Source organism: Perissodus microlepis, chromosome 18 (genome assembly GCF_051167445.1).
Source record: "Perissodus microlepis isolate ML-2025 ecotype Zambia chromosome 18, ASM5116744v1, whole genome shotgun sequence".
Classification (NCBI taxonomy): Eukaryota; Metazoa; Chordata; class Actinopteri; order Cichliformes; family Cichlidae; genus Perissodus; species Perissodus microlepis.
Window position 1 is genome coordinate 14,714,253 of NC_140478.1, and position 25,270 is coordinate 14,739,522.

General features: G+C 41.1%; 4 protein-coding genes across 7 annotated transcripts in view; all 4 read right to left on the reverse strand.

Moving 5' to 3' along the window:
- Positions 1-1,077: 1,077 nt before the first annotated feature.
- Positions 1,078-2,702, reverse strand: LOC146367551 (putative G-protein coupled receptor 148). The gene has a single exon (XM_084912040.1). The coding sequence runs from the start codon at positions 2,427-2,429 to the stop codon at positions 1,467-1,469; it is 963 nt and encodes a 320-aa protein (XP_084768166.1). The 5' UTR covers positions 2,430-2,702; the 3' UTR covers positions 1,078-1,466.
- A 109-nt stretch (positions 2,703-2,811) lies between these two features.
- On the reverse strand, positions 2,812-6,734 carry mterf4 (mitochondrial transcription termination factor 4). 2 transcript variants are annotated; one of them, XM_084912038.1, is made up of 4 exons: positions 6,648-6,734; positions 5,998-6,409; positions 5,713-5,897; positions 2,812-4,178 (listed from the first exon to the last, which is right to left on the reverse strand). In XM_084912038.1, the coding sequence occupies exons 1-4, from the start codon at positions 6,672-6,674 to the stop codon at positions 3,795-3,797; spliced, it is 1,008 nt and encodes a 335-aa protein (XP_084768164.1). In that variant the 5' UTR covers positions 6,675-6,734; the 3' UTR covers positions 2,812-3,794. The 2 variants fall into 2 exon arrangements, with proteins under 2 accessions (XP_084768164.1, XP_084768165.1); XM_084912039.1 differs by having other exon boundaries at positions 6,657-6,698.
- A 661-nt stretch (positions 6,735-7,395) lies between these two features.
- pask (PAS domain containing serine/threonine kinase) lies at positions 7,396-17,208 on the reverse strand. Of its 2 annotated transcripts, XM_084911468.1 has the most exons (21): positions 16,313-17,208; positions 15,935-16,171; positions 15,532-15,755; positions 15,248-15,418; positions 14,995-15,129; positions 14,780-14,914; positions 14,440-14,602; positions 13,803-13,975; positions 13,589-13,718; positions 13,319-13,490; positions 11,909-12,141; positions 11,690-11,819; positions 10,632-11,185; positions 10,403-10,545; positions 10,103-10,270; positions 9,875-10,000; positions 9,636-9,770; positions 9,327-9,526; positions 8,896-9,029; positions 8,644-8,793; positions 7,396-8,344 (listed from the first exon to the last, which is right to left on the reverse strand). In XM_084911468.1, exons 2-21 carry the CDS (start codon positions 16,137-16,139, stop codon positions 8,175-8,177), a joined length of 3,651 nt encoding a protein of 1,216 aa, XP_084767594.1. In that variant the 5' UTR covers positions 16,140-16,171; positions 16,313-17,208; the 3' UTR covers positions 7,396-8,174. The 2 variants fall into 2 exon arrangements, with proteins under 2 accessions (XP_084767594.1, XP_084767595.1); XM_084911469.1 differs by lacking the exon at positions 15,935-16,171.
- A 111-nt stretch (positions 17,209-17,319) lies between these two features.
- The window catches only part of kcnab1b (potassium voltage-gated channel subfamily A regulatory beta subunit 1b), a 35,913-nt gene continuing 27,962 nt past the window's right edge, over positions 17,320-25,270 (reverse strand). For both annotated transcript variants that reach the window (XM_084911470.1, XM_084911471.1), the window contains 6 exons: positions 21,787-21,872; positions 20,231-20,351; positions 20,058-20,152; positions 18,931-19,051; positions 18,721-18,809; positions 17,320-18,628 (listed from right to left, as the gene is read on the reverse strand). In XM_084911470.1, coding sequence (XP_084767596.1) covers positions 18,539-18,628; positions 18,721-18,809; positions 18,931-19,051; positions 20,058-20,152; positions 20,231-20,351; positions 21,787-21,872 — 602 coding nt within the window. In that variant the 3' untranslated portion in view covers positions 17,320-18,538. The remainder of the gene's footprint in view (positions 18,629-18,720; positions 18,810-18,930; positions 19,052-20,057; positions 20,153-20,230; positions 20,352-21,786; positions 21,873-25,270) is intronic.

Sequence of the window (25,270 nt, forward strand, 5' to 3'; positions counted from 1 at the left end):
GGTATTCTACACTATAGTGTAGTAGTACTATCATCAGTACCTTTCACACTTACAAGTCTCCCTCCCATGGTCAAAAGACTAGAAAAGGTGTTATTCCCCACAAATAAACAGGAGCATCTACAGGATGAAGCACTTGTTGGATGGCGTCATGTATGTTTTTTATGTATAGTAACCTTATTTATATTGATACACACAGTATCCTGCAAATATAATATACATTATTTAGAGGCTGAAAGCTTTAAAGAGACACTGGATATATTTAGTTTAGATTTTGGCACAGCTGGTGTAAATGTAGTTGAGGAAGGACAAAGTTATTGTACTGTGTTCTACATTAAAATCAGCCCAGCTCTTTTCTCTAGTACAAATATTTTTAATTGAATTGCTGAATTTGTTGTAATTTCTAACGCCCTATTGCTCAGCTTTCTCTTGAGAACGAGATTCTTAAATTCAGTGACACATTTTATCTGGTTGAATAAAGTATAAATAAAAGTGACTTTGTCCAAATCTGATTGCGTGTTTCTATGTTGTGTCATGCCAATTATGTTTGACAAATTATATGTCAACCAGTTATTTTCAACACTTTAAATAAGGCAACTCCCAAGAAATATCAAGAAACAGCAATACTTGCTTGGGTAACCCCCTCCCCCTCCCCTCAGGGACTTTTTGTGTGAGTTCATCAGAATGAAAAGCAATGTAGTCTTATCAGACCACGTTGAATGGCAATGATTTCTGTGGAAATCAGGTCATTAGAGATTTGTACTTAGCACTTTGTAATCAGTTCCATGTAAATGGGCAAATAAGATTAAGTAGAGTGTTCTCTGGGGTAGAGGTGGTCCAGAGGCTTACGTAGAAAGGCAGTGTGAGGTTGTTTAGAGTGCAGGGATCCAGGCCATGAGGAAAGAACACATCTACTATCCTGTTGTGCTTTACAAGACGAAGGGACGAATGTGCTCCTCTGCTGTTAAGTTGCTGAACTGGTTACGGCCGCCTGCTGCCAGGATGCTCGACTCACCATTATCCATCACCCTTCTCGCCATGTCGGATCATTGTGGATATCCAGCTTTAGACAAACAAGGCTTTAAAAAAACTAATACAGTTTAGTGCTTTATTACTTTAGTCATAAAACCGAGGCCCGGGATCGTGTGTTACATAAATATGAAAGCAGGGAAGTTCAGCATCTTCTGACCGAGATCCACAGAGCAGCAACACAGTTCTCAACCCCTGACACAAACAGAGAAAGTAGAAAGAAATCCAAGTGCTTTATACAAATAAAACATTATATTGCATTATTAATGTAGCTGGAACACAGAGTCTAAGTTCTGGATTCGGTGAAATCTAACTCCTACAGACTAAACTATAAAATAAAATGCGGCGTTTCTCTATGACAGTTTGATTCTTGGCATTTTTACAGATCATGTAGATAAAACTCTGACCCTTTAGAAGTCGTTCAAAAACACAGCAGGTCTTTAGGCAGCTGCGGCCTGGCTGAGTCTCCTGTGCTGGTGCAGCAGCAGCAGCATTACTGTGTCTGAGATCTCTCTGTACCTGATCCCATACAGGTAAGGAGCAAATACCCTGGGCAGCAACATAAAAACACACATATTGACTGTGGAGACCCACACGCGAACATCCTGAGGTATGTCTTTCCTGTCTATTAGAACGAGCTCCATGGTAAAAAGGAAGCCTGGGGCAAAGTAGAGCAGGAGCAGAACCCCGTGAGCCAGCAGGGTGACCCTGGCCCTGGAGAAGCGGCTATGCCAGATTCCCTGTGTCCTCGTTATCATGTAGAGGCGAATGTAGCAGTAAGAAATGAGCAGTGAACACATGAGTGCAGCTACGAAGAAGTAGATGTAGATCCCAGTCATGTTCCTGGCCTGAATGAATCCAAGGGAGATGAGGACCAGACACACGGGTAGCTTTTCATGGAAGTTCCCACTCGCTACCTGCGTCTTGATCATCACTGTGAAAGGGTATATGGCTGCTAACACCCACACCCCCACCAGTATGCAGTAGGTGCGGGAAGGTGGAATAATGTCACGGTAACGGAGAGGCCAGCGAACAGCAGCATAGGTGTCGACCACCATGAGTGTGACCGTGTAAATGGCACAGCAGTAGCTGGTGACGGTGAGAGTTGTGACCAGCTCACAACCCAACCATTGCATCGGCGCTCTCAAGGCGTTACAAATCAACGTGGCCAAGTTGAGGAGGACCAAAAACAGGTCGGCCACCAGGATGTTGGCCAGTAGCAGGTAACGCGTCTCCTGGCGGAGGGGACGGGATAGGAAAATGCTTACCAGGAGAACAGGGCTGGCCAGCAAGGTGGCAAGAGTGATGACTATTGTGGGGATCAAAAACAAATCCAGGTGCCATTTCTCCAGGACCTCCACCCACTCCTGCGTGATGTTTGAAATTGGTATCGGTGATGTCATTGTACCTGTGAGTCACAGAGGAAGTGCAGATGGCGACACAGGGGTGTTTTATGATCACAGTCCCTACTTTCTCCAGCCAAGTCCTGTGAAAGAAAAACACCATAAATCAATGTCCACAGCGCACTACATTTAATACAGGTGGGATACACCTCCACTCTAATCCACCCAGCGAATTTGAACTGGATGAGCAGGTAAGAAACTGTATAAATTACTTGTAACTACATGCAAATATGGTTCGAGTCTATATTTATGCATTTGCGTAAAAGCTGCAAAGAGCAAATGTGATCTCTACATGAATAATATCTCTGTGTGTGTTTGATACAATGATAACCTTGTTAGGCTGCAGGCTGGAAAAACAAAAACAAACAAACAAAAAAAACAGTAATGTCTAACACTTTAATGCTCCGGCTTTTTAAACATGCCATTTTTATTTTACAGTCCAGTCAAATTGTTTTAGTCTACTTAACAATTAAAATGAGCGGCCAGAAGCTTGTTGGCAGAATTCGAATATGAACGAATATTCAACAATGGACCCTGAACATCAACTTCTCTTCATGTGAAATCTCACAAATCAGGTGCAACATCATGATTTCACTCATCAAAAAATAAATAAAAATAACTAAGCTGAACACCACAACCATGATAACCAGGTCCCCAACCAAAATTTGTATACACTAAACAAAAAGAGCAAAACAAAACCCAGAAATGACTACATAAACATATTTATTGACAAATTATCGATTGAACAAAGGTGAGTGATCTTACCTGAGGCTCAAAAATGGAAAAAACTGCCTGTGGCGTACATCCGTTAATGCTCAAATAAATAAAACGGTGCTCTGCAGCACTCATCTAACTGGACGGCTCTTTCTGAATGTACCCTTTGTTGACTCAGAGAGATGGTATAGGGGCTGCAGAGAGCTACAAACACTCAGCTGTCACGTAGTAACGAGGTGGAGCTCCCCACACCGTAGCTTTCATAGCGTTTTCTGCCCAGTAAATCGGATTGGTTTTCAAGAATTTATTTGACTTTATTCGAAAACTCACTTAAAGGGATTGGCAGTCATCTCCAGTTTTCAATGCGACTCACAAGTCAAGCTTCTGAAATGAATTTAATTTATGCCGTCAATGAAGGAAAGTCAAAAATATTAGTGACACTTTTACAAATAAATTATGTGGGAGACATTTTTCCTCACCCAAAGTTAGACCTGACCCACAGTCTCACACCAACGTCCTCACGTCTTACATCCTGATGAAACCGCTAACATAAACCCCAGCAAAAGGCTCTTCCTGTGTTATCCCAGGTTTAGATAATAATCTAGGGAACTTCCCTAAAAAGCAAAAAACAAAGACTGGTTCAACAAGCAGTCACTTCTTTCTCCTTTTGCCATATCCACTTTTTGCTTCTCTATCGTCATCCTCATCATCGTCGTCCTCATCGTCACTATCAGGTTCGGTCCTGCCCTGCTGCAGCTCCTCTTCCTGCCACTCCCTGGCTGCCAGTCTTTTAAACACGTCGTACTCCTCTGCTGACGCCTGGGCGACGTGCGCGAGGAAGGTGTCCTGGTCAACATTAAGGACGCTGTCCAGATTGGGGTTGATGATCGTTGTCTGTCCTTTCTTGTCCGGGGTTTCATAGAGGCCCCGTCGCTCCAAGAAAGTGTGTCGACAGCGGATCTCATCCAGACTGTAACGTAACAGTCGGCACTTCACCATCTCCGCCTGTTTGACACCCATTCTGAAGTAGACGTACTGTGGAGAGAGGAGGTAAAATGTGCCGGTCAACACAGTTAGTACACAGTTTGACAACAGCTTTAAGTGGACAACATATAAAAGTGTGGAAACAGGAGATACTCCTATTCCGAAACTCTGAGCTGATCTTAAGGACGGTATGCTTTCATGTGGGAAAGTGCAATGCGGATGCGCACTGTCCCACTCTGCACCAGTGTTGGTCAAGTTACTTGAAAAAAGTAATCAGTAACTAATTACTGATTACTTCCCCAAAAAAGTAATCCCGTTACTTTACTGATTACTTATTTTCAAAAGTAATTAATTACTTAGTTACTTAGTTACTTTTTAAAAACACGATTTACAACCTGAATAGGTGATAAAGCGATAGATCTGTCAACCCAATTCTACTTTTTCTGCATAATCCATCATACAAAATGTAATCAAATGGAAAAGTCTCTTTTTTTAAACTTGTTTTATCAGTTTTGATCTTTTAACTTTATGCATCAAGCAAAAATTTAATTATATGCACCATTCTCTGACTTGAAAAAATTAGTTTAACATTTAAACCTATTTTCTGCACATTCCAGCACATAAAATAAAATATTTTTTGCGTTTACACTCAGTCTTTCAAATAGATGCAAGTAAAACACAGCAGAAAATAAATAAAATCAAAGACTAGCGGTCCTGTTGCTCTATTTTCACCTGTAAAGCAGGAGTGGGGTAGGCGGAGGTTTACCCTGGTGCAGGTGAGCCGCAGCGGTCAGTGGAAGAATCCGCGAGTTTCTCTGTGAGTTTACCATTACGTCGTTGCGCACTCGGAGCTTGTTTAGGGTTTTTTTCGCTGTAAAAATAAGTTTTCTTCCCACGCACAATGCTAATGGACGCTAATGTTTTTGTCACTTTTTATGGAATCAAACTCAAAGTAAGGTCAGTACTTCCACGCTTTAAACGCTGCACGCTCATACTCTCTCCCGCACTTGATATATGATCCATTGTTGATCTGCACACAGCTGTTGTCACGAACGTCGCACTCGCTTACGTCACTGTCATGAGACATTCTCGCAAAAAAAAAATCACGGTTTTAGTAACGCAGTAACGCAGCGTTCCGATTGGAAAGTAACGGTAATCTAATTACCGTTTTTGCAATAGTAATCCCTTACTTTACTCGTTACTTGAAAAAAGTAATCAGATTACAGTAACGCGTTACTGCCCATCTCTGCTCTGCACTGTACAAAGAGAACTGCAGAAGTGCTCACAGGATTATAAAATGCAGATCTGAAAAAAAAAAAATATATATATATACACAAATAACATTCAGTCTATTATTACTGGAATAGAGCTACTGAGTATCTGCCCACTGTGCTTATCATCTTTGATAACTTAATCAAAACATCTAGGAATTCACATTTGGATCTTTCATGTAATAATATGGTAACCGTTGTTTGTTACACATTTAAATACACAGAACCCAAGTATAAGGTCTGTTTGGACAGGTCTGTTTGACAATCCAAACCAAAACCTAACAAAAAGCAGCAAACACAATTCACTTGCTCACCTGAAACTTGTACTCCAGCTGATCCAAGTTCTCCAGCACCACTGCTGGACAATCTCTGATGATGTCTGTGACCTGCTGGGAAGTAAACAGGCACTTCTCTTTGAGAAACATCACCACATTTTTTACCCTCTTCAAAGGCACAGTCAGGATCCTGGGGTAATGGACCACCACCCTCTGAAGGCTGCCTACGGAGAAATAGAGTAAAATGCGAGTTTCATATATTTTCAGTAATTTTATGCTTGATCTAATGTAGAAAAAAAAAACTGCGCAAAGGCAACACTTTACCTTCAACTAAGCCTATTTTCCGCAGGTTGCTTATGCGCTGCTGCAGCTGTGCCTCTTTGATGGTGTAAAGTTCAGGACATTTCTCCAGGCACTTCTTCACACTCGACGGGTTGAGGCCCAAGACAAACAGAGCTGTGAGGGTTGGTAGGATGTGTTTGGCAGAATCTCCTCTTCTGACATTGGCCAGAGACTCGTATATCTGCTCTGCCTGACTCTCTGTGAAGCCCATATCAATGAAAGAGCGCAGGGACAGCTCAGTGACCGGGATCTCACTCGGAGGATTCAAGTCTTGACTGTGCTGCGTTGCCTGGTTGGTGGAGGAACAACACCATCTGGACTGGAGGTAGTATCTCCCAAACTGACGCGGACACAGTGTAGATATGGTGGCATTTCTCACAGCCAACCGTAGTACCTGTGGAAAAATACACGCCTTTAAAACCCTCACAGACAGCAGCGGTAGAGGGGGCAGAAAATATGCCGTTATCATTAGCTCAAGTTAGCAGACGTGAAGGTTATAAATGTCAGTCTTTTCTTTCCTTTTTTTTTTTTTTTTACTGATGGGTCCATTCAGTTAAAAGTGTTGCACCTCTAATTATTTCTACTTCGAGGAAAAAGATACTAAATCGTAATAGTTTGTATTTATACTTCACCTGACTCACAGCAACACGGGTTCCCATGCTTCTCCGTTATCGAAATATTTCCGTCTTCCAACTTAAAGAGTACAAAGGTTCCGCTACGTGTGTATGTATATCAAAGACTGTAGAAAACAGTTTTTTCTACAGTCTTTGGTATATATTCGGCTAATCAAATATGATGGTGTGACCATGATTTAGAAATCTTATAAGACAGACATTTTCCTAATTAAATTGCCTGTGTCGTCCCAAAAAGAAGAGGACCTTAAAGAAACTGATGGACATTATGAACAATGCCGAATAAAATAAAGAAATTACTTGTTTTATCCTTATGGCTCTGCGTGACTGTACTAATAAATTCAGTGCTTTTTGGAAACATGTTTTTTAACCTCAATGACACCTTCAAACGTCACTTTACCAGGATCTAATTGCGGCCTGTGCATTGTGCCTCAAAGTTGCTTGATATAATTCGTGATTGACGTATTTGACAGATTGTATTTCAACAATCATCAAGTCAACAGTCTAAATAGAGACTTTAGGGCACTTTTTGGCATTGCTTTCCTGCCCTGAGTAACGATATGGTGCTCAATTCATGTTATTAATGTCATGAGTTAATCATTTTTAATTACAAAACATATTTTTAGATGAGAATCAGTATGGTGAATGCAATCAGGATACATAAAAAAGTAAAGTCTGGGCTTTTTAAATGGTTCAGTGTTATTATAAGGACTTTTCAGGAGCTCATATCTTCACAAATACACAGTGAAAATACATCTTCAACTTTATTGGAATAGCTGACAGTCTGTAGCTGGTGTAATGTACTCACGAAGACATATTTGCAGTACCACCCTCCTCTTTACTTTGAAATAACATGAAAGTCTGTGAAGGAAATGGCAGCCTATAAATAACAGCAGCTGTTAATCTGACAGCTTTAACACCAGCTGGGAACCTAATAAATGTGTCCCCAACAAGTACTGCAGCCATTTAGTGTTTTGGATATAAATTTAAGTAGCAGTTACCTGACTGAAGAGAACATGCTTGTGGCAATACATTTATTGATGTATAAAAATAAATAGATAAATATCAGATATTCTTACACTTTTAATTAAAATATACAAGAATAAAACAATGAATATAAATTGCCCATTATTTAAAAAAAAAAAAAAAAAGCTGGATCAAGAGTTTCTTTAACTTTAATGAGTTTGTGTGATTTCTCTGAGGTAACAGCTTATAGTTGTGTTTTTGTAGTAAAGCTGGGTGATAATTTAAACTGTCACAATTTTTTTTTTTTTGCTGCTTTAATTTTTCCTCAAACTGCAAAAAATAAATAAAACATTACATCCTGAACACAGAAACAAGCACAGTGTGACCGACCCATGATTAAGTCAGAAGTCTGTTTGTCTCATATTTAGTCCCGACAGCAGCGTCCCATCATTGAGGCACACTTCATTTTTCTTCAACATTTATATCTTTGTTCAGTGACTCCAGATAAAAAAGTTGATTTGACAGTTCGCATGAAGGCTTCGCTTTGTTTAAGCAGAGTCTTTAATCCTCAACGAGGTACTTATGCAGCTCCGATTTCAGGGCTGCAATCTCCAACCTCTCATCCTCATCTTCCTCCTCGTCATCCTCAGGCAGAGTGTCATCCCCACCGCCTGAAAATGAGCTCTGCCCGATGTACGCCTTAGGACTGGATTCTTGGTGCTGCGGTAAACCTGATAAAAAGATCAGAGGCCCCAGTACATTAAAACATAGCTAACGATTGTCAACGAGGTTCTCAAACTGTGGTGCAGGTGGAAAAGGAAAAATATGAAGTTAAACTAAGTTGAATTTGTATTACATTTCAAGGGGAAAAAATATCAAAGTGGTCTGATGCTTATGCACTTATTTTATTGTTGCAGAGTGATGAGTATTAAGAGGTGTAAGGGATAAACTGTTTCCACCTCCTGAGGTGGGGATTACCAGAAAAGGTCTGACACCTACTAGACCAACAGTACCATTTAAGAGTACTCACAGCAGCTCAGATTTTCAGGAACCACCTCTGCCCAGGTGTACTCTGATAGAGAAATGGGCTGGCTGATCCAGGACTGCAGCAGCAGCTGGTCTAAATCCATTCTGTGAGTTGGGTTAGGGTCAAGCAGCCCGTGTAATACATCATCCAGCTCTGAGAGAATACACAGAAAAACTTCAGAATCTGACTGGACAAAATCGTCTCTATAAACTCAAAGGATCATATTTTGTGAAATCACAACCAGCTGCTGTGTACCTGGAGAGAGATGATACGGGGGATTTAGTTTGGCATCCAGGATCTCACCCACGTCACAGAAGGGATTCTCGCTGAAAAGCAACGTATAGAGCAAAACCCCCAGAGACCACATCTCCAACTCTGGACCCTCATAGCTACAAAAAGAAGCCCACTTATGAGAGAAGCCTACAATTATTAGCAAGTTAATTCAGTGCTGATGGTAGATTCTTAAAATTGTATACTCTAGAGCTCAATTCATGAGTTCAATGGGTCATAAATGTAATCTAGGACTGTAAAAATAACTCTTAACTAGACTCTGCATTCAGATTCAATAATTTAAGTGACTTCTTTAAACAGAAGGATGCTATTTAACCTACATGTTTAATAAAATACATTAAAAAAAAAAAAAAAAAAAAAAAAGGAAAAAGAATTAACAGATAGTGTATACTCACGGATTTCCCTGTAGCACCTCTGGGGAGCAGTACTCAAGGGTGCCACAGAAATTATAAAAGAGCTTCCCAGGAGTCATTATAGCAGCAGAGCCGAAATCTATCAGTCGAATGTGAAAACATGTGTCAATTATGATGTTCTCATCTTTTATGTCCCTGTGAAGGATGTTCTTGGTCCTCAGATAGAAGACAGCTGCCACAATCTGCGAAGAGACAGACGCTGCATTTTAACAAAGAACAAATCAGCACTTCATGTCACATTTATGAGCCCACTCGCCTGACACGGTTGTATTTTTCTGGCTGTGCGTGTACCTGTCTGAATATGTAGCTGGCAAGGGGCTCATCGAGCCTCGGCTGCATGTCTATAAACTCGAAAAGGTCCAAACCATCTCCGTGTTTCTCCATCACCATCTGAAAGTAACTCCCATTCTCAAACACCTCCAGCACCTAGTGACACCAACACAGGTGTATGATGTGAAGCAACACAGTTCACGATTAAAAACACATTATTTTGGAAACTTTGCGACAGGGTCATGTGATGCAAACCGCACCTTAACGATGTTATGGTGCGTCACTCGGGTCAGTATGGCGATCTCCTGGCTCACTCGCCCTAACATTGGGTCGTCTACCCAGCAGTCGCTCACTATTCTGGCCTTGCTGATGAACTTCACAATCACCTGTAGGTTTTTAAAGTAGGTCATAAAGTCATCTTCTGCAAAAGACAAAACAAAAAAACTACATATACAAACAACAACCCCCCCCCCCAATATTTTTCTTACTTCTTGCCCATCGCAGCGCCTTTCTGCCTTCCAGACAAATCCAAAGGCTCCTTTACCAACAGCTTTGATCGGCTTGTACTCTTCTTCAAACTGTCCATCACAGGCTTTAGACTGCTCGAGGTCCATGGTGGAGCGCAATGCTTCCCCCTGACTGGCCTCACCAATCCTCTTCATGAAGAAACGAGTAAATGATCACCAAGTTAAAAGCACAACCGCCTCTAATGAAGTTTACATTAAAATATAAATAAGATAAAAACCATGCTTTATTGACCTAGACTTAAGATCATTACAGCCACTGACCTCTCCTAGACTGCCTGCTGTTTGGTCGTGCAGTGATTGATCCGCTTGTGACATCGCCCCCTGCTGGCTGAGTCTGCACATCCACATGCAGAAAATGGAGCTTCCATCTGGGAGGTTAGTCCCGTACACATCACACAGCACATCTGCACACAAGGAGAGAAAAATACTTGTTGCTTTGCATTTGATTTTTAGGAGGAATCTAAAGTACAGTAAACAGTTTAACACCAACCTATTCTTGTGCCGTCTCTGTGGTATCCACTTCCTTCAAATCGCCCCTCCACTATACATGTGGCATCTGAGGACTGGTTGTGTCCATACACCTTCTGTTTCTTGGGAGTTGATGTGGCAGGCATATCTGTTAGTGACTGAATCCCAGTATTCACTTGTTCACAGCCCTCTTGGCCCTTTCCTTGATGAATTGCAGAGACAGCTTCCCAGTGAACCTGCTCATCCTTATGCTTTTCAAGTTTTTCAGGTGATTTGTTTCTGGCCTCCACAGCAGCAACGTCCCCAGGCTCACTGGGCCCCGCTTCCTGGTCAGACAGCACCATGCATGGGGAGGGAGTCCGCAGGAGCTCAGCTGTATCGCATGATGCCACAGAGTGTGGGGTGTCATTGTTGCCTCCTCCGCCACTGAGCAGCTCTATATTACCACCCAGGTCTAGCTCCGCTAGGGCCCGGCTAACCAGATCACCATTGCTGTTTAGGTCCAGAAAGACACTGGCTGAGTCCACTGCTTGGGCTGGATCAGAACCACCGTGTTCACAGAAGCCAGAAGAAGACCTAGGAAATTAAATTAGAAAAACCAAAACATTGTTACATGAATACATGAAAAATATATTTGTAAAGGAAGGAAACGTCTAAAGCTGAAATAAGGAAATAAATAAATAAATGTTTGACAGTGTAATCAAATACTGCATTAAAAACACAGAAACACATCCAGGTGTTAGTATAGCAAATGATATGTGAAATGAATGTTTCTAGTTTTCTTTGAAGTCTAACTAAACAAAAAGGAAGCATGCTCAATTGAAAAAGGCTTATACAGTTGAAAAAGGTGCTGATCCACTAAAGACGCCAAAAATATGACTGAGACAGCATTTCTAAGCTACAGGCTGAAACTCGTCTGTTTCTTCCTGTCATTGTGCGATATTTTAAAGTATGATATACGTAACTGCGAGCGCTGACATTCTCATTAGCATCTTTAGATTCTTTGACGTTTCAACCAGGCACATCGGAGGCTTTCAGGGCCTCATCTTACCCACATAACTGAAAAATATCTCTCCTCACCGGCTCTCCATTGAGATGACTTCAAAGCTCGATTCCTCAAGCACAGAGGCAGATGAACGGTGATCTTTTCCTACATCAGGAGGTTTGTCGTTAATCTTATCAACAGCATGTTCATTCCCAGCAGGACAGTCTAGAGAAGAAGAAAAACTTTCATTGTACATTGTATTTATAGCTGAGCTCCATTTATGTAAAGAAAACATCAGCAGAGCTACGTCACACCTGGGATATTCTCAGGGGCGGGTTCATCTTTTTTCTGAACTTCACTGCCCGGCTGCTGTTCTCTCTTTTGGTGCGATGGTTCAGTGGGAACAGAGCGGCAGGTGTCGTCATCTGGAAGTTCCACCCAGGTAAATGTCTTGAGGAGTGCCTGAGTAGTATCCACACTGTCTATCTGACTACAGCATGGTGCTACCTGAGCTGCTTCTTCCATCAGCTCTGCAGTGTTATTGGCCCTGAGGAAAGACGGGCTGTTTCAATCCAATTCTTTTCTTTCCATGCCAACACAAGAAAGCTACAGGCAAACTGCACCAGCAAAATATTTACTGAAAATGTATCTGAAGTCTCTCCTAGGAAATCAAAAATGTATATGCAAAACTGCAATCTGTGTTGTGGATGTCTTGTTTTTTGGGGTTGCTGCAAGTATAAAAAAAACAAAGCATTTCACCTTACAAGCACTGGTAATAGCATATACAAGAACGAATGCCTTAACTCCCAGCTCATTTGTCTCTGCAGTTACATTTTTAGTGAGTGAATAAGTCTTTGCCTGTTTATTCCCCCCACAGGCTGAAGATTTAGGACTTATGCAAGTTTCTATCTGCATGCTGTAAATTGTAAATGCTTAGCTTAAATAAAAGCTCAGTACTGAAATACATATTTTGTATAAAAGGTTGGTAAACAATAATATTCAGTTGGAACAACTTAACGATGTGCTACTATTTCTTCAAATTCTAAATAAGAGGCACTATATTAGAAATCTCTACTTTTTTTAAATTTATTTTTTAAATACCAGGCATGCTGTGACATTATTTGTCCAACAGATGGCAAACGAGAGGCCTTTTAACACACTTAACCCACACTGAGGTATTCCAGCATCACAATCATTCATGAATCAATCATGACTGTGAAATTTGGGGAAAACATTCCAGTCACAAAAGCTTTACGAGTCTAATTCAGATACAAGTTTTAGGGGTGAAAACAATAACAACAGAAAGGACAGAAACAATAAGCAATAAGCAGCTAATCTAACTGGGGAAAATGTAATTAGTGTTTCAGTGTCTATTGAGTAGTTGGAGACACAGTGAGACCATCAGGCTTGACCAGTGAGGTGGAGTGCTTCCAGATTTACTGCAAAGCACATTAAATATACATGCAGCCTGCGGCTTTAAGGCACCTGATTGTCGCAACAGCAGCTTTTGTCTGTCCAGCATTTCAGAGTACACAAACTCATTCTGTTTAAAGTGTACAGTGAATTTGAATATCTGCTGGCATAAAACCTCCTGTCAGAATTAATCACCATCATATCCAAGGCTACTAAAAGCCTCGGATATGACTTACCAGATAAAATCATTGATACACATTAAAATCACGGAGCCTGTGAGCTGGACGATTTTAATGTGCCCGCGTACTTACGTAACCACACGTGTTGAGGTGACAGCAGGAGGGGAGAGGGCAAACAGAGCGCTGCCCTGTTTATCCAGCATCGTGCTGGTGCCAGTGAAGATCCTGCCTCTCCCTGCTGAAGTCCTTTCCAGAGCTGCTCGGTGCACCATGGCCATGTCTCCTGCCACTAGTGAGGATGGGTCTAAAATTGAAATAAGAAACTATTAAGTGATGCACAGTGCAAACAAATAATACTGCATGACAGGTAAAAATAAGTACCTTACATATTCCAACACTCACCATATTTTCCTGATATCCTGGATGCTGCAGGACTTTTAGGGGCCTCTGCATGAGAATCAGAGAAGGATCTGGTCTTTCTGTCCGAGTCCGACATCCACCCATAGAAACCGGGCATCAGGAAAGTGATGTTCTATAGATAACAAAACAGCAATATCTATGAGGATTGGATGGTCCTCAGTCCAAACATCCACGTTCAGTGGTTACATTGGCTGACCTTCCCCAGCAGCTCGTCCTTGCTGTAGCCAAACAGACTGAGGGCCAGGTGGCTGTGGATGCTGATGATAGAACCATCAGTGTGGAGCAGAAGGAGACCGCTGACAGGAGCAAACACCCAAACTGTTCCAGAGTATTCTAGGGCTGGGCTGACAGTGCTGTCCACATTGACGTCTGTGAAAGTCCAAGCGTACGTTCAAAGTGCACAATTAGTTAAAGAAAGCATAAGTGATATATAAAAGCAGATGACATGGGGGGGGGGGTATTAGTGAATTTATTGCCTTAAAACACAAACATCAGACTTGAGGATACTAAACAACAGGTGTTCACTATAGTGGACACAGACACGGCATGAAAAAGGCCACTAACATTAAAGCTGCCTGAAAGCTGTCAATGCAAGCACCACATCTGATCTGTAAGGGCCATATTAGTACATTTCCAACTTTAAATTGTCCAGGAAAAGCCCCACAATGTAAAACCTACACCTCTATTGGACTGCAAGAAGTTTAAATGTTCATTGGAATGTACAGCACAACACAGTGTGTGGGTGCATAACCCACACACCCACTGGGTGCACAACAGTGAGTGTGTTTTTAATCTATTGGTCATAGCTTTGTCCTACAATTTAAGCCAACTACCTGATGAGGATGAAATTTCAAGGCTGTCATTGAGGTATATGTAGCCAGTCCCATTAAGCTGGTGTTGGGGTTTCCCACACTGCACCGCCCCTTGAAGTTTAACACACAGCGGGACTGCTGCACCTTCTCTGCTTCTACCACACACTCGCTGAACCCTCAGCATCTGAAAGCAGATAGAAAAAAAATTGTACTACAGAAACATTTAAAAAGGGATATAATTTTCTTTTTATCCATGCCACCAAAATGTCAGAGCAGCACATTGATAAAAAGGGTCTCGGAAGCAGAGGTTAAAATTGCGAGTTTTCCTTAGCTGAGCAGAGCAGTTCAAAAGTGTGCTTACTTTGGGCAGTGCATGACTGCGGAGGGGGATTTGTAAAGAGGGGATTAGCTCCTTCACAAAAACTCCTTTTAACTCCTCGGGATGATGGTATCCATGGAGATGGGCAAATGCCAAATCACAGGTTAGGATTCTGCCCTGAAAGTGACAAATGTACACGTCTATGGCTAGACATTACTTTACATTTGTAAAAGAATGCTAAATAAGGGTGTACTTACATCTCTTGAGAAGGACAAAAAGGAAGACATCCTTTCTACATTTTCCATCACGAGAAGGAAGTGCTCTTCATTCTGTGATTGTCTGTAGGTGTACACAGACACTGGCGCCTCTCCAGATAAAGTCAGGGCATCCACCTGCCAAAACACAAACAAACAAAGAAAAAAAACCCAAAACAAATTAAATGAATAAATCTATGGTGTAGATTAAAGAAATCTGACTCAATGGCTCATGCTGTTTTAAGTAATTTCATACCACTTTTCCAGACGCTGCTACAACAGTCCCATCGACTAGTGGAAAATCCTCTTCCAGTGCTTCTTCCAGGACCTGACTGGTTTTCTTTAAGAGGGAGGGCAGCTTTTTTCCAATGAGCTCTTCAGTTGTGCACTCAAACAGCTTGCAGGCTTGTTCATTTGCTGACAAAACCTGAAATTAAAATAAATAAATAATTAATAAAGTAAGCAGTTCATACAGTTGAAATGCTGGTTATCCTGTGCTGCAAAGCAACCTCCCTCCACATTAAGTCAACAACACAGTACCTTTTTAGTTTTATGGTTGACAGTTAGAATGACTTTGTTTGGGTTGAAGGCAGAGGGATACCCCGGCAGGCCAAAGTCACCAGACATTAGCTGACTGAAGAGCATCTCCTCTCTCTCTGACATAGTAGACAAGTGTGGCAAGGAACCAGCTTGAGAAGAAGGAAGCAAACTACACATCTGGCGGTTTTTTGTGGCCACAGAAGATCCAATGTGAAAATGATCACCTGTAGGAAAAAGTGGTGTTATAAGCTGATTTAAATACAATTTATTCCCCTTAGTTTAAGAACACAAGCCAATCAAAACCGTCAGTGATGGGGGTGGGGGCGTCATATCAAAACTGACTTGATATGAATTTATTAGCGCAGCATTTCTGTTGGTTGTAATCAACACAGCTGAAATTTACCTGTCAGGGAAGCCGGATCATAACGACGCTGAAAGGCTAAAAGCCTCTCCTTGTACAGAGGTCTGCGAGTACACGGGTAAGACCTGTTCAGGTCAAAGTCATCTTCCAGGTGACCAGACGAGAAGTCGGGAACCACACAAATAGTTTGTCCTTTAACAACGACGCTTCCCGAAGCCGCAAAACGATTCTCAGTTGACAGCGACATTGTTGCTGTTATGTAGCTCGCGTTGATAATAGCTGACTCAAGTATAAATGACAGAATCAGTGGTTGCAGCAATTACAGCTTAATATCACAGGCTAACTTTGCAGTTTATGCAACAGGACATGATTTATTGATAATATCTACGCTGCTCAGATACTGCAGCATTCAAGACTCACCTCAGCTCGTTTCCTAGTTGTTAGGCACGGCTGTTTGAGTTAATGCCAGTTGACAAGGTAACGTTACCTGCACTGCGCACTGTGGCTAACTAGCCATTTGCTAACTTGCTACTGCAAGTTAGCAATGAAATTGTTAGCGCTGCTAACAATTTCACTGCTGCACGGTCAGTTCTGATTTGTGTTAAATTACCGACGTTTTAGGCTATACCCGGAGTCGACGTCAGCATCCAAACAAGTCAGCCTCGGTTAAAAGTACATTTTATTAACGTGATATTATTTCGCTCAATTCAACAATGTCTTTTGTAAACCGCGGGCTTCAAGCGTCAGTGGAGTAGATGCTTTCAGGACGTCTTCTGGAGCCAATCAAACGTCCAGCTACGAACCAGGAAAAGTTCATTGGATAATTAACCCGGAACAGCCCGCCTTTGTTACCATGGCAGCACAGTCACGCAAAAAGAATTACTGCTGCATTCAAGTGGAGTGTGAATAACCGAAATAAAGGGCTTCACGTAAACGGTCTCTCTCTCTCACACACACATACATATACACATATAGATCTCTCTCTCTCTCTCTCTCTCTCTATATATATATATATGTATATGTTGTTTCCACGTAATCGCACGCAAACACACACAAAATCGAAGAGTGGCTTCCCTCCTCTGGAAACAGGAAAATCGCATTAGCATGACAAATAAAATAAAATAAAATAAATAAAATACTGTAAATGAATGAGTAAATTAAAGCGTATGCAATTTCTAGAGGGAAAATATTATCAGTATTTTAATATAAAGCGAGAAAATCTAAATTTACGCTAAGGGCAAATAAATACATAAATAACTAAAACAAAACAAACAAAACAGCAGAAGCATGAGATTATTTTGTTTAAATTGCAGTTTATATTCTAAGTAAGGGAACAATATTTGATGTATTGACATTTGTTTAAAAAAAACCTAAGGCATCCATAACATCAATAGAAAAATAATCATATACATTTAAAACATATCACATCAGAATGATTAACTTTTTTTATTTTCATGTATCTGATGAACAACACCAAGTACATGTCTGAACAAACATAACAAAGATAATCCCATTACATAAAGCTGGCATCTGGGAGAAGTTGGGCAAAAATTCAGCAAGTTCCAGGTGCAGTTACTGCAGGGGTCCATATGGTGTCATTTTTTCATTTTATTTATTTTTTCTCTTCACTAGCTACATGGCTTTTCGTTTGTTCAATTCACAAGCACCCCCTTAGACTAGACAAATGTCTTAGTCACAACAAAAAACAAAGTTGAACGAATCGGACATGATCACTACTGACAGGAAGTCCAGCAGAGAACAAACTGAAAGGGGTCAAAGGGACGCAGTAGGAAAGTACCCTCTGAGGTGCTTTTGCATAAGTGAAACTGACCAAAATAAAAAATAAAAAAAATATAAGGAGGCAGAAATCTCATTCTGACATAGCTGCTTATTAAGGATATATATTTATATATAACAGTCTGTACAGATGTCTTGAAACATGTTTTTGTTAGAATTAGCTCTCATGGTATTAGCGAAAAATGCTGTGAGCAGAATTTCAGTTCATTCAGTACTGAAACAGTTTATCATGATGACGGACCAGCTCCAGCTGCAACCACGACTGTTCATCCAGTTTGCTGACACCAGGCCCAATTTTTTTTGCACTCCAAAACACATCTAGTACATTTGACTTCTGTAATGCACACATTTTGATACATATCCTCTTTTGCTTTGCAGTTGGTGTACTTACTGAGCTTCATGCGATGCTTATGGGGTAGCATATTCCTCTAAGTTTTTGTTTCACCTACACTGAGAGTAATTTGAACAAACAGTATGTTGAAATTAAATAATGTTTTGCTTCTTCTGAATTTGTGGTTCAGCACCTCCTGCAATGTTTGTAAGAGTGGAAGAAGTTTTCACACTAGCAATTATCTCACTGGATCCTTTGTCTTTGTTTTGTTTACTCCAGTGGCTGGCTACTTTAGCTGTAGCATGCATGCTTTGTCAAGTAGCTCACTTTACGCTAATGAGTACTGGTTGAAGGAGCAAAGCATAACACATTACATAGTCACACAAACACACACACACGCACACACATACATAGTCATACACACACGCAAGCATCTTGGGCACACCCTTTGGTGCCATGGCTGTGAAAAGTGAGCTTTGATAAGCTTTGGGAGCATAGTTCACTAAAACATGTCCATCCTAATGGTGGTAGTCTTTTTTACTATGTGGACGGTTGCCTAGTATATGATCCACCTCTGAGGCGATGCCTGCTGTCATCTTTGGAATCACCTAAAATGAACATGACATAGGAAAAGTACGTCATGATAACGCAGTGCCTCAAGACCAGCTAATGAAGAGATTACACTGACATGATGTTGTACCTGAATGGCTCCCAGGTTCTCTGTGAGCTGGCTTGGACTGGAGGACCCCAGAAGCACTGAGCTCACTCCCTCGTTCCTCAGGCACCATGCTGAAGATCAGAGAAAGGAGAAATCTCAGACTTGCAATGAGGTATCAAAGGAGAAAGAACTTCCAAAGACATATATTTGCTTTGACAAAAAATAAAAGTTTAAGCAGACGCTATCTGTTACCTATGGCTAGCTGTGGCAAAGTGCATCCAAGCTTCTCCGCAATATGAGCCAGCTCTTTTAGTTTGGCTTGCTGTTTTCTCCCTTCCTCACTCACGATTTTCTCTCTCAACCACTGGTATGGCTACAGGAGCAGTGAAAGCAGATGTGTTAGATTTACATGCAAAGATAGGCAGATGATTATTCAGTTCTTGCATTGCTGGATTTTTCTGTTGCCTTTGACACAGCTGATCATAGTATCCTGATGTATAACTTCACTTAACATCTCTAGATCAGGTCTGGATTTGTTCCCTTTCTGTCTCTCTCAGTTGCTTCTGCTAATTTTGTGTCCTCAATTAATGAAACTTTATTAAACCTGCAGGAATTTCTTACATTATGTGGTTGACTGCTCCCACACACAAATAAACATTAAACAAATAAATCATTCACTCTATTAAAAAAGTTCATTAATCATAAATACAAAATATATTAATTAATAATAATTAAAAAATAACATTAAAAAATTAAAAACATCCTGATTGCTATGGAGACCATAAGGTGCTTCTGCACTTTTCTTTTCTCAACCTAACGTGCACCCCTTCCCACCTCCCCTCTGGTATCCTCCTTTGAGTGCTGTGCAGTCTTTTGCTACTTTATCTTGCGGTGTACCCCAAGGTTCACTCCTGGGGCCTATCTTTTTTGCCTTGTATATACTTCCACTTGGAAACATCCTGAGTGACTCTGAAGTCTGTTATGCAGGTGATAGCCACCTGTACATGCCATTTAAACACCAGAGTGTAACCAAATTATTATCCTTAAGGACCACATTAATGCTATAAAGAACTGGATGGCAGCAAATTATCTATCTTTAAATAGACAAAGTGAATTTCACTTCTCATCGATGCCACCTGACAACTTTGTTCTCAGAGTAATTGAGAATCTTGGGCTCATTTCATCTTTAATTCTCCCATCTGTGAGAATTCTGGCTGTTATTTAGTTTTGATAAGCTAAACATGGCCTGTCTCAAATACACTGTCTCACTGTGAAATGGAAATGATCATACCTACTTTTAGTTTGTTTAGTTTGAACTGACATTGTCCCCAATATCAGTTCAAATATGTAGCACCACAGAGGTCAAATTTAACCTGTACCTTCATCGAGGCCCTGGAGGATTCTGGGATACCATTCTCGTACTTTCCTGTGATGATCCCGCAGGCCAAAGGTGACCAAGAGACCACACCCACACCTGCAAGATCACAGTCACAATTAAGCAACAAGCAAATTAGGCAAATTTGATATTCAGAAAAATTTCCTTAAGACCTACCTATCTTATGGTAGAGCTCTGGAAGATGAGTTTCCACTTTTTCCCTCTGGAAGAAATGATACTCTGCCTGTTCACACACTGGTGGGATGAGATTGAACTGCCTGGCCACAGAATACGCTTCCTAAATGTGGAGCGGACAGAATGATGAGGATGGCAGAAAGTGATAAGGTAATGTGTAAGACTGACTCTTTGTATTTAATGACTTTTATCGCGCCGCTGTTCTTTGTATAGCACAAGGAAACTGCACATCTTTCACAGCGCTGACAGCTTCAGCAACAACAACAAAATTTAGACACTTTAGTCACTGAACTCTGTTCACATTTGTTTATCCATGCAAAACATCACATGTGAGGCTGATCATCAGAGTCAGTGGTCAGTCAGTTTCAACACTATGGTTTTTTTTCTTTTTAGCCAAGCACATCCTAACCAGGGTTATTGTAGTAAATTAAACAAAAAACTACAACTAAGGTGTGAAGTTAGCAGAAATAAATTATGAATAATAATAACTGAAACAATGTTATGTACTCACAAAACTATCTAAAAGATTTTCTTTTTTTTTTTTAAAATATAAAGGATATTTTCATAGTTTTAGTCATTGTAAATGGTACATCTATTTATTTAGACTTCAGCTAATTTAAAAACTACCTTCAATGAGTGATGCATTTATATTGTAATATCTATTTTGAATGGGAAACTTTTGCCCCTCTTTACATTTTTTAATGATTAAGAAAACTGAGGTTACCACAAGATAACACTAAGGATTTTCAACGCAATACAAATCAAACCACTCTGGAAATGAACTGAAACAAAACTAAACTGGACATGGAAATTGAAACAAGTAAATAAATTAATTAATGAAATCAAATTTAAATAAAAAAAATTATTATAAAATATACAAAACATAAAAGTGATGCAAGTAAAGTTTATAGAGAGCACTGCATGTCTCTGTCTGATTTTTTTATTGTATTCATGGTCAAAAATCATAACAGGGATTAAAAAGAACCTGATGTACTCTCACCGGCCAATTCATTAGATACACCTGTTTAACTCCTTGTTAATGCAAATATCTGATCGGCCAAATCACATGGCAGCAATGTAGTGTATTAAGCATGTAGATCTGTTAAGCTTACCAGCTGAAGTTCAAACTGAGCATCACAATAAGGAAGAAAGGTGATTTAACTTTCTTTGAGCATGGCATGGTGGAGTTTTTCAGAAACTTCTAATCTACTGGGATTTTTCCCACACAGCCATCTGTACGTTTTACAGAGTAGGTCAAAAAGAGAAAGCATCCAGTGAGCAGCAGATCTCTGTGTGAAAAATGCCTTATTGATGCCAGAGCTCAGAGGACTGGTCAGACTACTTCAAGGAAGTCAACAGTAACTCAAATAACCACTGGATTCCACCCATGAAGGCAGGTTTGAAGACAAAAGGGGTTTTAACCCAGCAAGGTGTAACTATCGAAGTGACCAGTGAGTGCATATCAACCTATTACGCCTATTCATTTTTAAAATAAATACTCTGTCCTGGAAAGGTAAATACCTTTTTCTGTCACTCACCATGATCTCCATGGCAGACCACCGTGATGTCCCCCAGTACATGGCCATCCCCTGGTTGATCACATGTGTCATTGCTCTGACTATCTCTGCAAACATTAAAGAGCAGATATGTGCATCATCAATAACTGAACAGTGAATGGAGCCATGCTAGAAATTTGAGAGGTTGTCTCAACAGCTTAACTTGCATTATTTTCACATTATAACATAGAAATTATATTACAGCAATACTAAATTCAGTTTTTTTCTCTCATCAGGTAATAACGCAATTATGAGAAGACTTGCAGGTTCAAAGAAGATTCCAGAGCTTTAAAACTTGAGCCTTTGGTAAAACTGCAGGGCAGTGAAAAAGATAAGTGGATCCTTGAAGTGTCCACCCTCTTCTTTTAAACCCATGTGTGAGCAGATATTGTTTGCTGGGGTCACACTACTTAATGAGGCCAAAGGCTGCAGGGTTAAAAGACTCAGCTGCCTGTGCCGTGGAGGAAACCACAGCAAAAATACTGAAGGGGCTGAAGTCAGCAGCAGCGGCCTTCAGTGATTTGTGTATTTGTGCCTCAGGATGTGGCAGGAAAGTAGCGGTTTTTGGAAAAGTGGAAGAGTTAAATAGTTTTTAATAAAACCCCTGCGAAGTACTTTCTCAAAGGATATCTAACACATGAAGAGAAACAGCTATTATTCTGAATGTGTGTGTGTTAAATGCTACACGCAAACTTTCTAATTACTAAAGAAACCAAAGGCAGTGTGATCAAGTAATTCATGAGATTATTTTCAGTCTGTAAAGGAATTAATAAACCATCTGCCACCTTAGTACAATGCTGCATGCAAAATGTGAAGCAGAAAGGCTGGATATGAGGGTGAGGAGATGAGAGCGCGGCAGAGTGTGATTAAAAAAAGAGCGATTCCTTTTCATCAGTAGTTTTCTCTCTCTAGACCGAAATGTAGCTTTGTGAGAGACAGAGAGCAAGTGTGCATGTGGGTGAAGCAGGTGGGAGGGTAGAGGAATAACAGTACATCTGCTCCAAAGGGGATGGAGGGAGGAAGGGAGGGAGGGATTTGGAGGGATGTAAAGATAGAAGGAAAAAAAAATGCTGCGGACCATGTAGCAACCTTAGAGGCACACACAGTTAATAACAGTTTGCAAATACACGTATAATCCATCTCAATGCCGGGAGGGGGAAAAAAAAGATGACACCTTGATTCATTGAAACGTTCAAGTCTTAACATAAAGTTTCTTGCCACAAGGGCTCGATGAGTCATCAGCTCCAACAGCAGATGCCACACTGATCCTGTGCTCAGGTGAGATGTGCTGCAAACACCATTGACACCCCACTCACAAAAAAAAAAACCCACACCGCAGTGTTTTCCTGGAGGGTGATGTGGGTGAAGCTGTGGGCAAAAACACGCAATGAAGAGCGCACACGCGAAAAAATGAATGTGTGACATCAGTGTACAATTTAGATGCCGAGATTGCATTTGCACAAATATGCAGAAGCCAATTAGCCCAGCACACAAAGAACAGAGGAAAAGGGATATAGAAACAGGCTCTGCGCAAAGCTAACAAAATCCAACTAACGCATCTCAGAGCACTCTCATTAGTACAGAAACATATCAAACTTAAAAACTGCTTGGCTGCTAGCCAGAGTTAGTCAGCAACACACCCCAAGGTCTGGAACATTGGCCAGCTTCAGCCGGCAGGTATCACAGTGCAGCACAGAGGGTGTAAGAAAGCCTCCAACTCCCACTGATATCCATATTTGTCTGGGCAGGTATCTCTGAGGATGTCATTTCAGAGAGTTTCTTTATAGTGAGGCGTCTAACAGCGGGGACGTAGAACACAACTAAAAATATTGCTTATTTATGGAAATATGTCACATCACAGAAGATTGTCAGTGACAGATGAGACCCGTTCTAAGTTATATGGCTGTGGAAAAAAAGCGTGGGGAAAGAAATAATAAAGATACGTTTAGTAATGCTGAGTAGGTGAGATCATTTTCCATGCTCTTCTTCTGTAATGAACAGTTGAGGAGAGAGAGGTGATGTCCTGGCACTTTGCATTGCTAGCTAAGGGGTTCATGTTCAGTGTGCTGTGGCGGTTTCATTTCATTTGCTCTCTAGAGAATAACACTCGGCTGGAAGGACTGATATAAAATCATTTTACTGATGCCATGTCTTCTTCGCTGCTCTGTCTGTCTGCCTCTGCATTCTGTTCTTTATTCAATTGGTCTGGGGTATTTTCATATTCAGCTTATTGAATGGCTTCACTCCTCTCTCAAATCAAATGTGATTCTGAGTGACTGGGTACCGATGTTGCGGCTGGATTTGGGCGAGTTATTCTGCGAGCTACCCTTGTACCTATTCATTCAATGAATTGACTGTGGCACACACGCCCCTCCTTCGAGAACCTTCTTGTCATATTCAGCTGGAGAAAAACTCACATAGCGTCTCATCACTTTGACAGCTGCTCTAGTAAAGAGCAGTCAGAGAAAGGGGAGACAGAAAGGGAAGAGTGAAGGAAGAAGTTGTATATTTGCAGCACGCACTTGGTCTGTCCCTGCTGTTGGACTGGATACGAGCCAAAAAGAAAGAAAGAAAAAGACAAAAGAACAAGCAGGGAGACGACACGGGTGCAGAAAAGCATGACTCGATGGGAGAAGAAAAGCAATGATTATAACAAAGGCAGACTCTGCAGCCATGACATCACTTTTTTGGTCCCCACGGGGACGCAAGCTGTCTCACACAAAGTCGGAAGCAGTTAAAGTCACAAAAACAAATGCAAACACAGATGGATGCAGATTCACCTGTTCAGTGGCATATTTGAAACTACAGTGCTGTTTTGCTGTTTGGTGTTTTTGCTGTTAATGCAGTTAAAGCTTTAGCAGCATGATGTTGGAGTGTCAGTCACGGAGAGATCTGCTAAACAGTCCCTTCATGCACGAGGTTCATCCTCGCTCCCTCACTCTCAAGTTTTTAAGGATGACTGATACCCTAACAATGATTTAGAAGGGTAGCCATGCTCCTTTGTATTAAATTATGAAGCAAACAAGACCAATTTCGCACGCTGACTAATGGGCCAAATGTGCTGCAGAGGTGATAAAAGCCTGCCTGCTTTACATTTGTCAGGATATATTTTTCAGCTGACGTCTCTCTCTCTGTTCACTTCCTATCATCTTGTCAGACTCTCAATCAGATCACAATTCTTGACATGAGCTGAAGAGACTTCATCTGCAGGGGGCAAAAGACTAAAAGGTTTGATAGAGAAGGCTGCGGGGTCTGCCTGCTAGTCACCAGCCACTGGTACCAGTGACAGCAAGGACCCTGGAACGATCGCTATGACAGACCGGCCTCCCACAGTCTGTTGGCTCCCACGGGTGGAAGCGAAGGGGGAAGGAGGAGGGGGGTAAAGACGAAAGAATGGAAAATATTTCAGTGAGATCAGGGCGCCTCCATCCTTTCACTCAAATACTACCTGCGGTTTGAGAGTTTG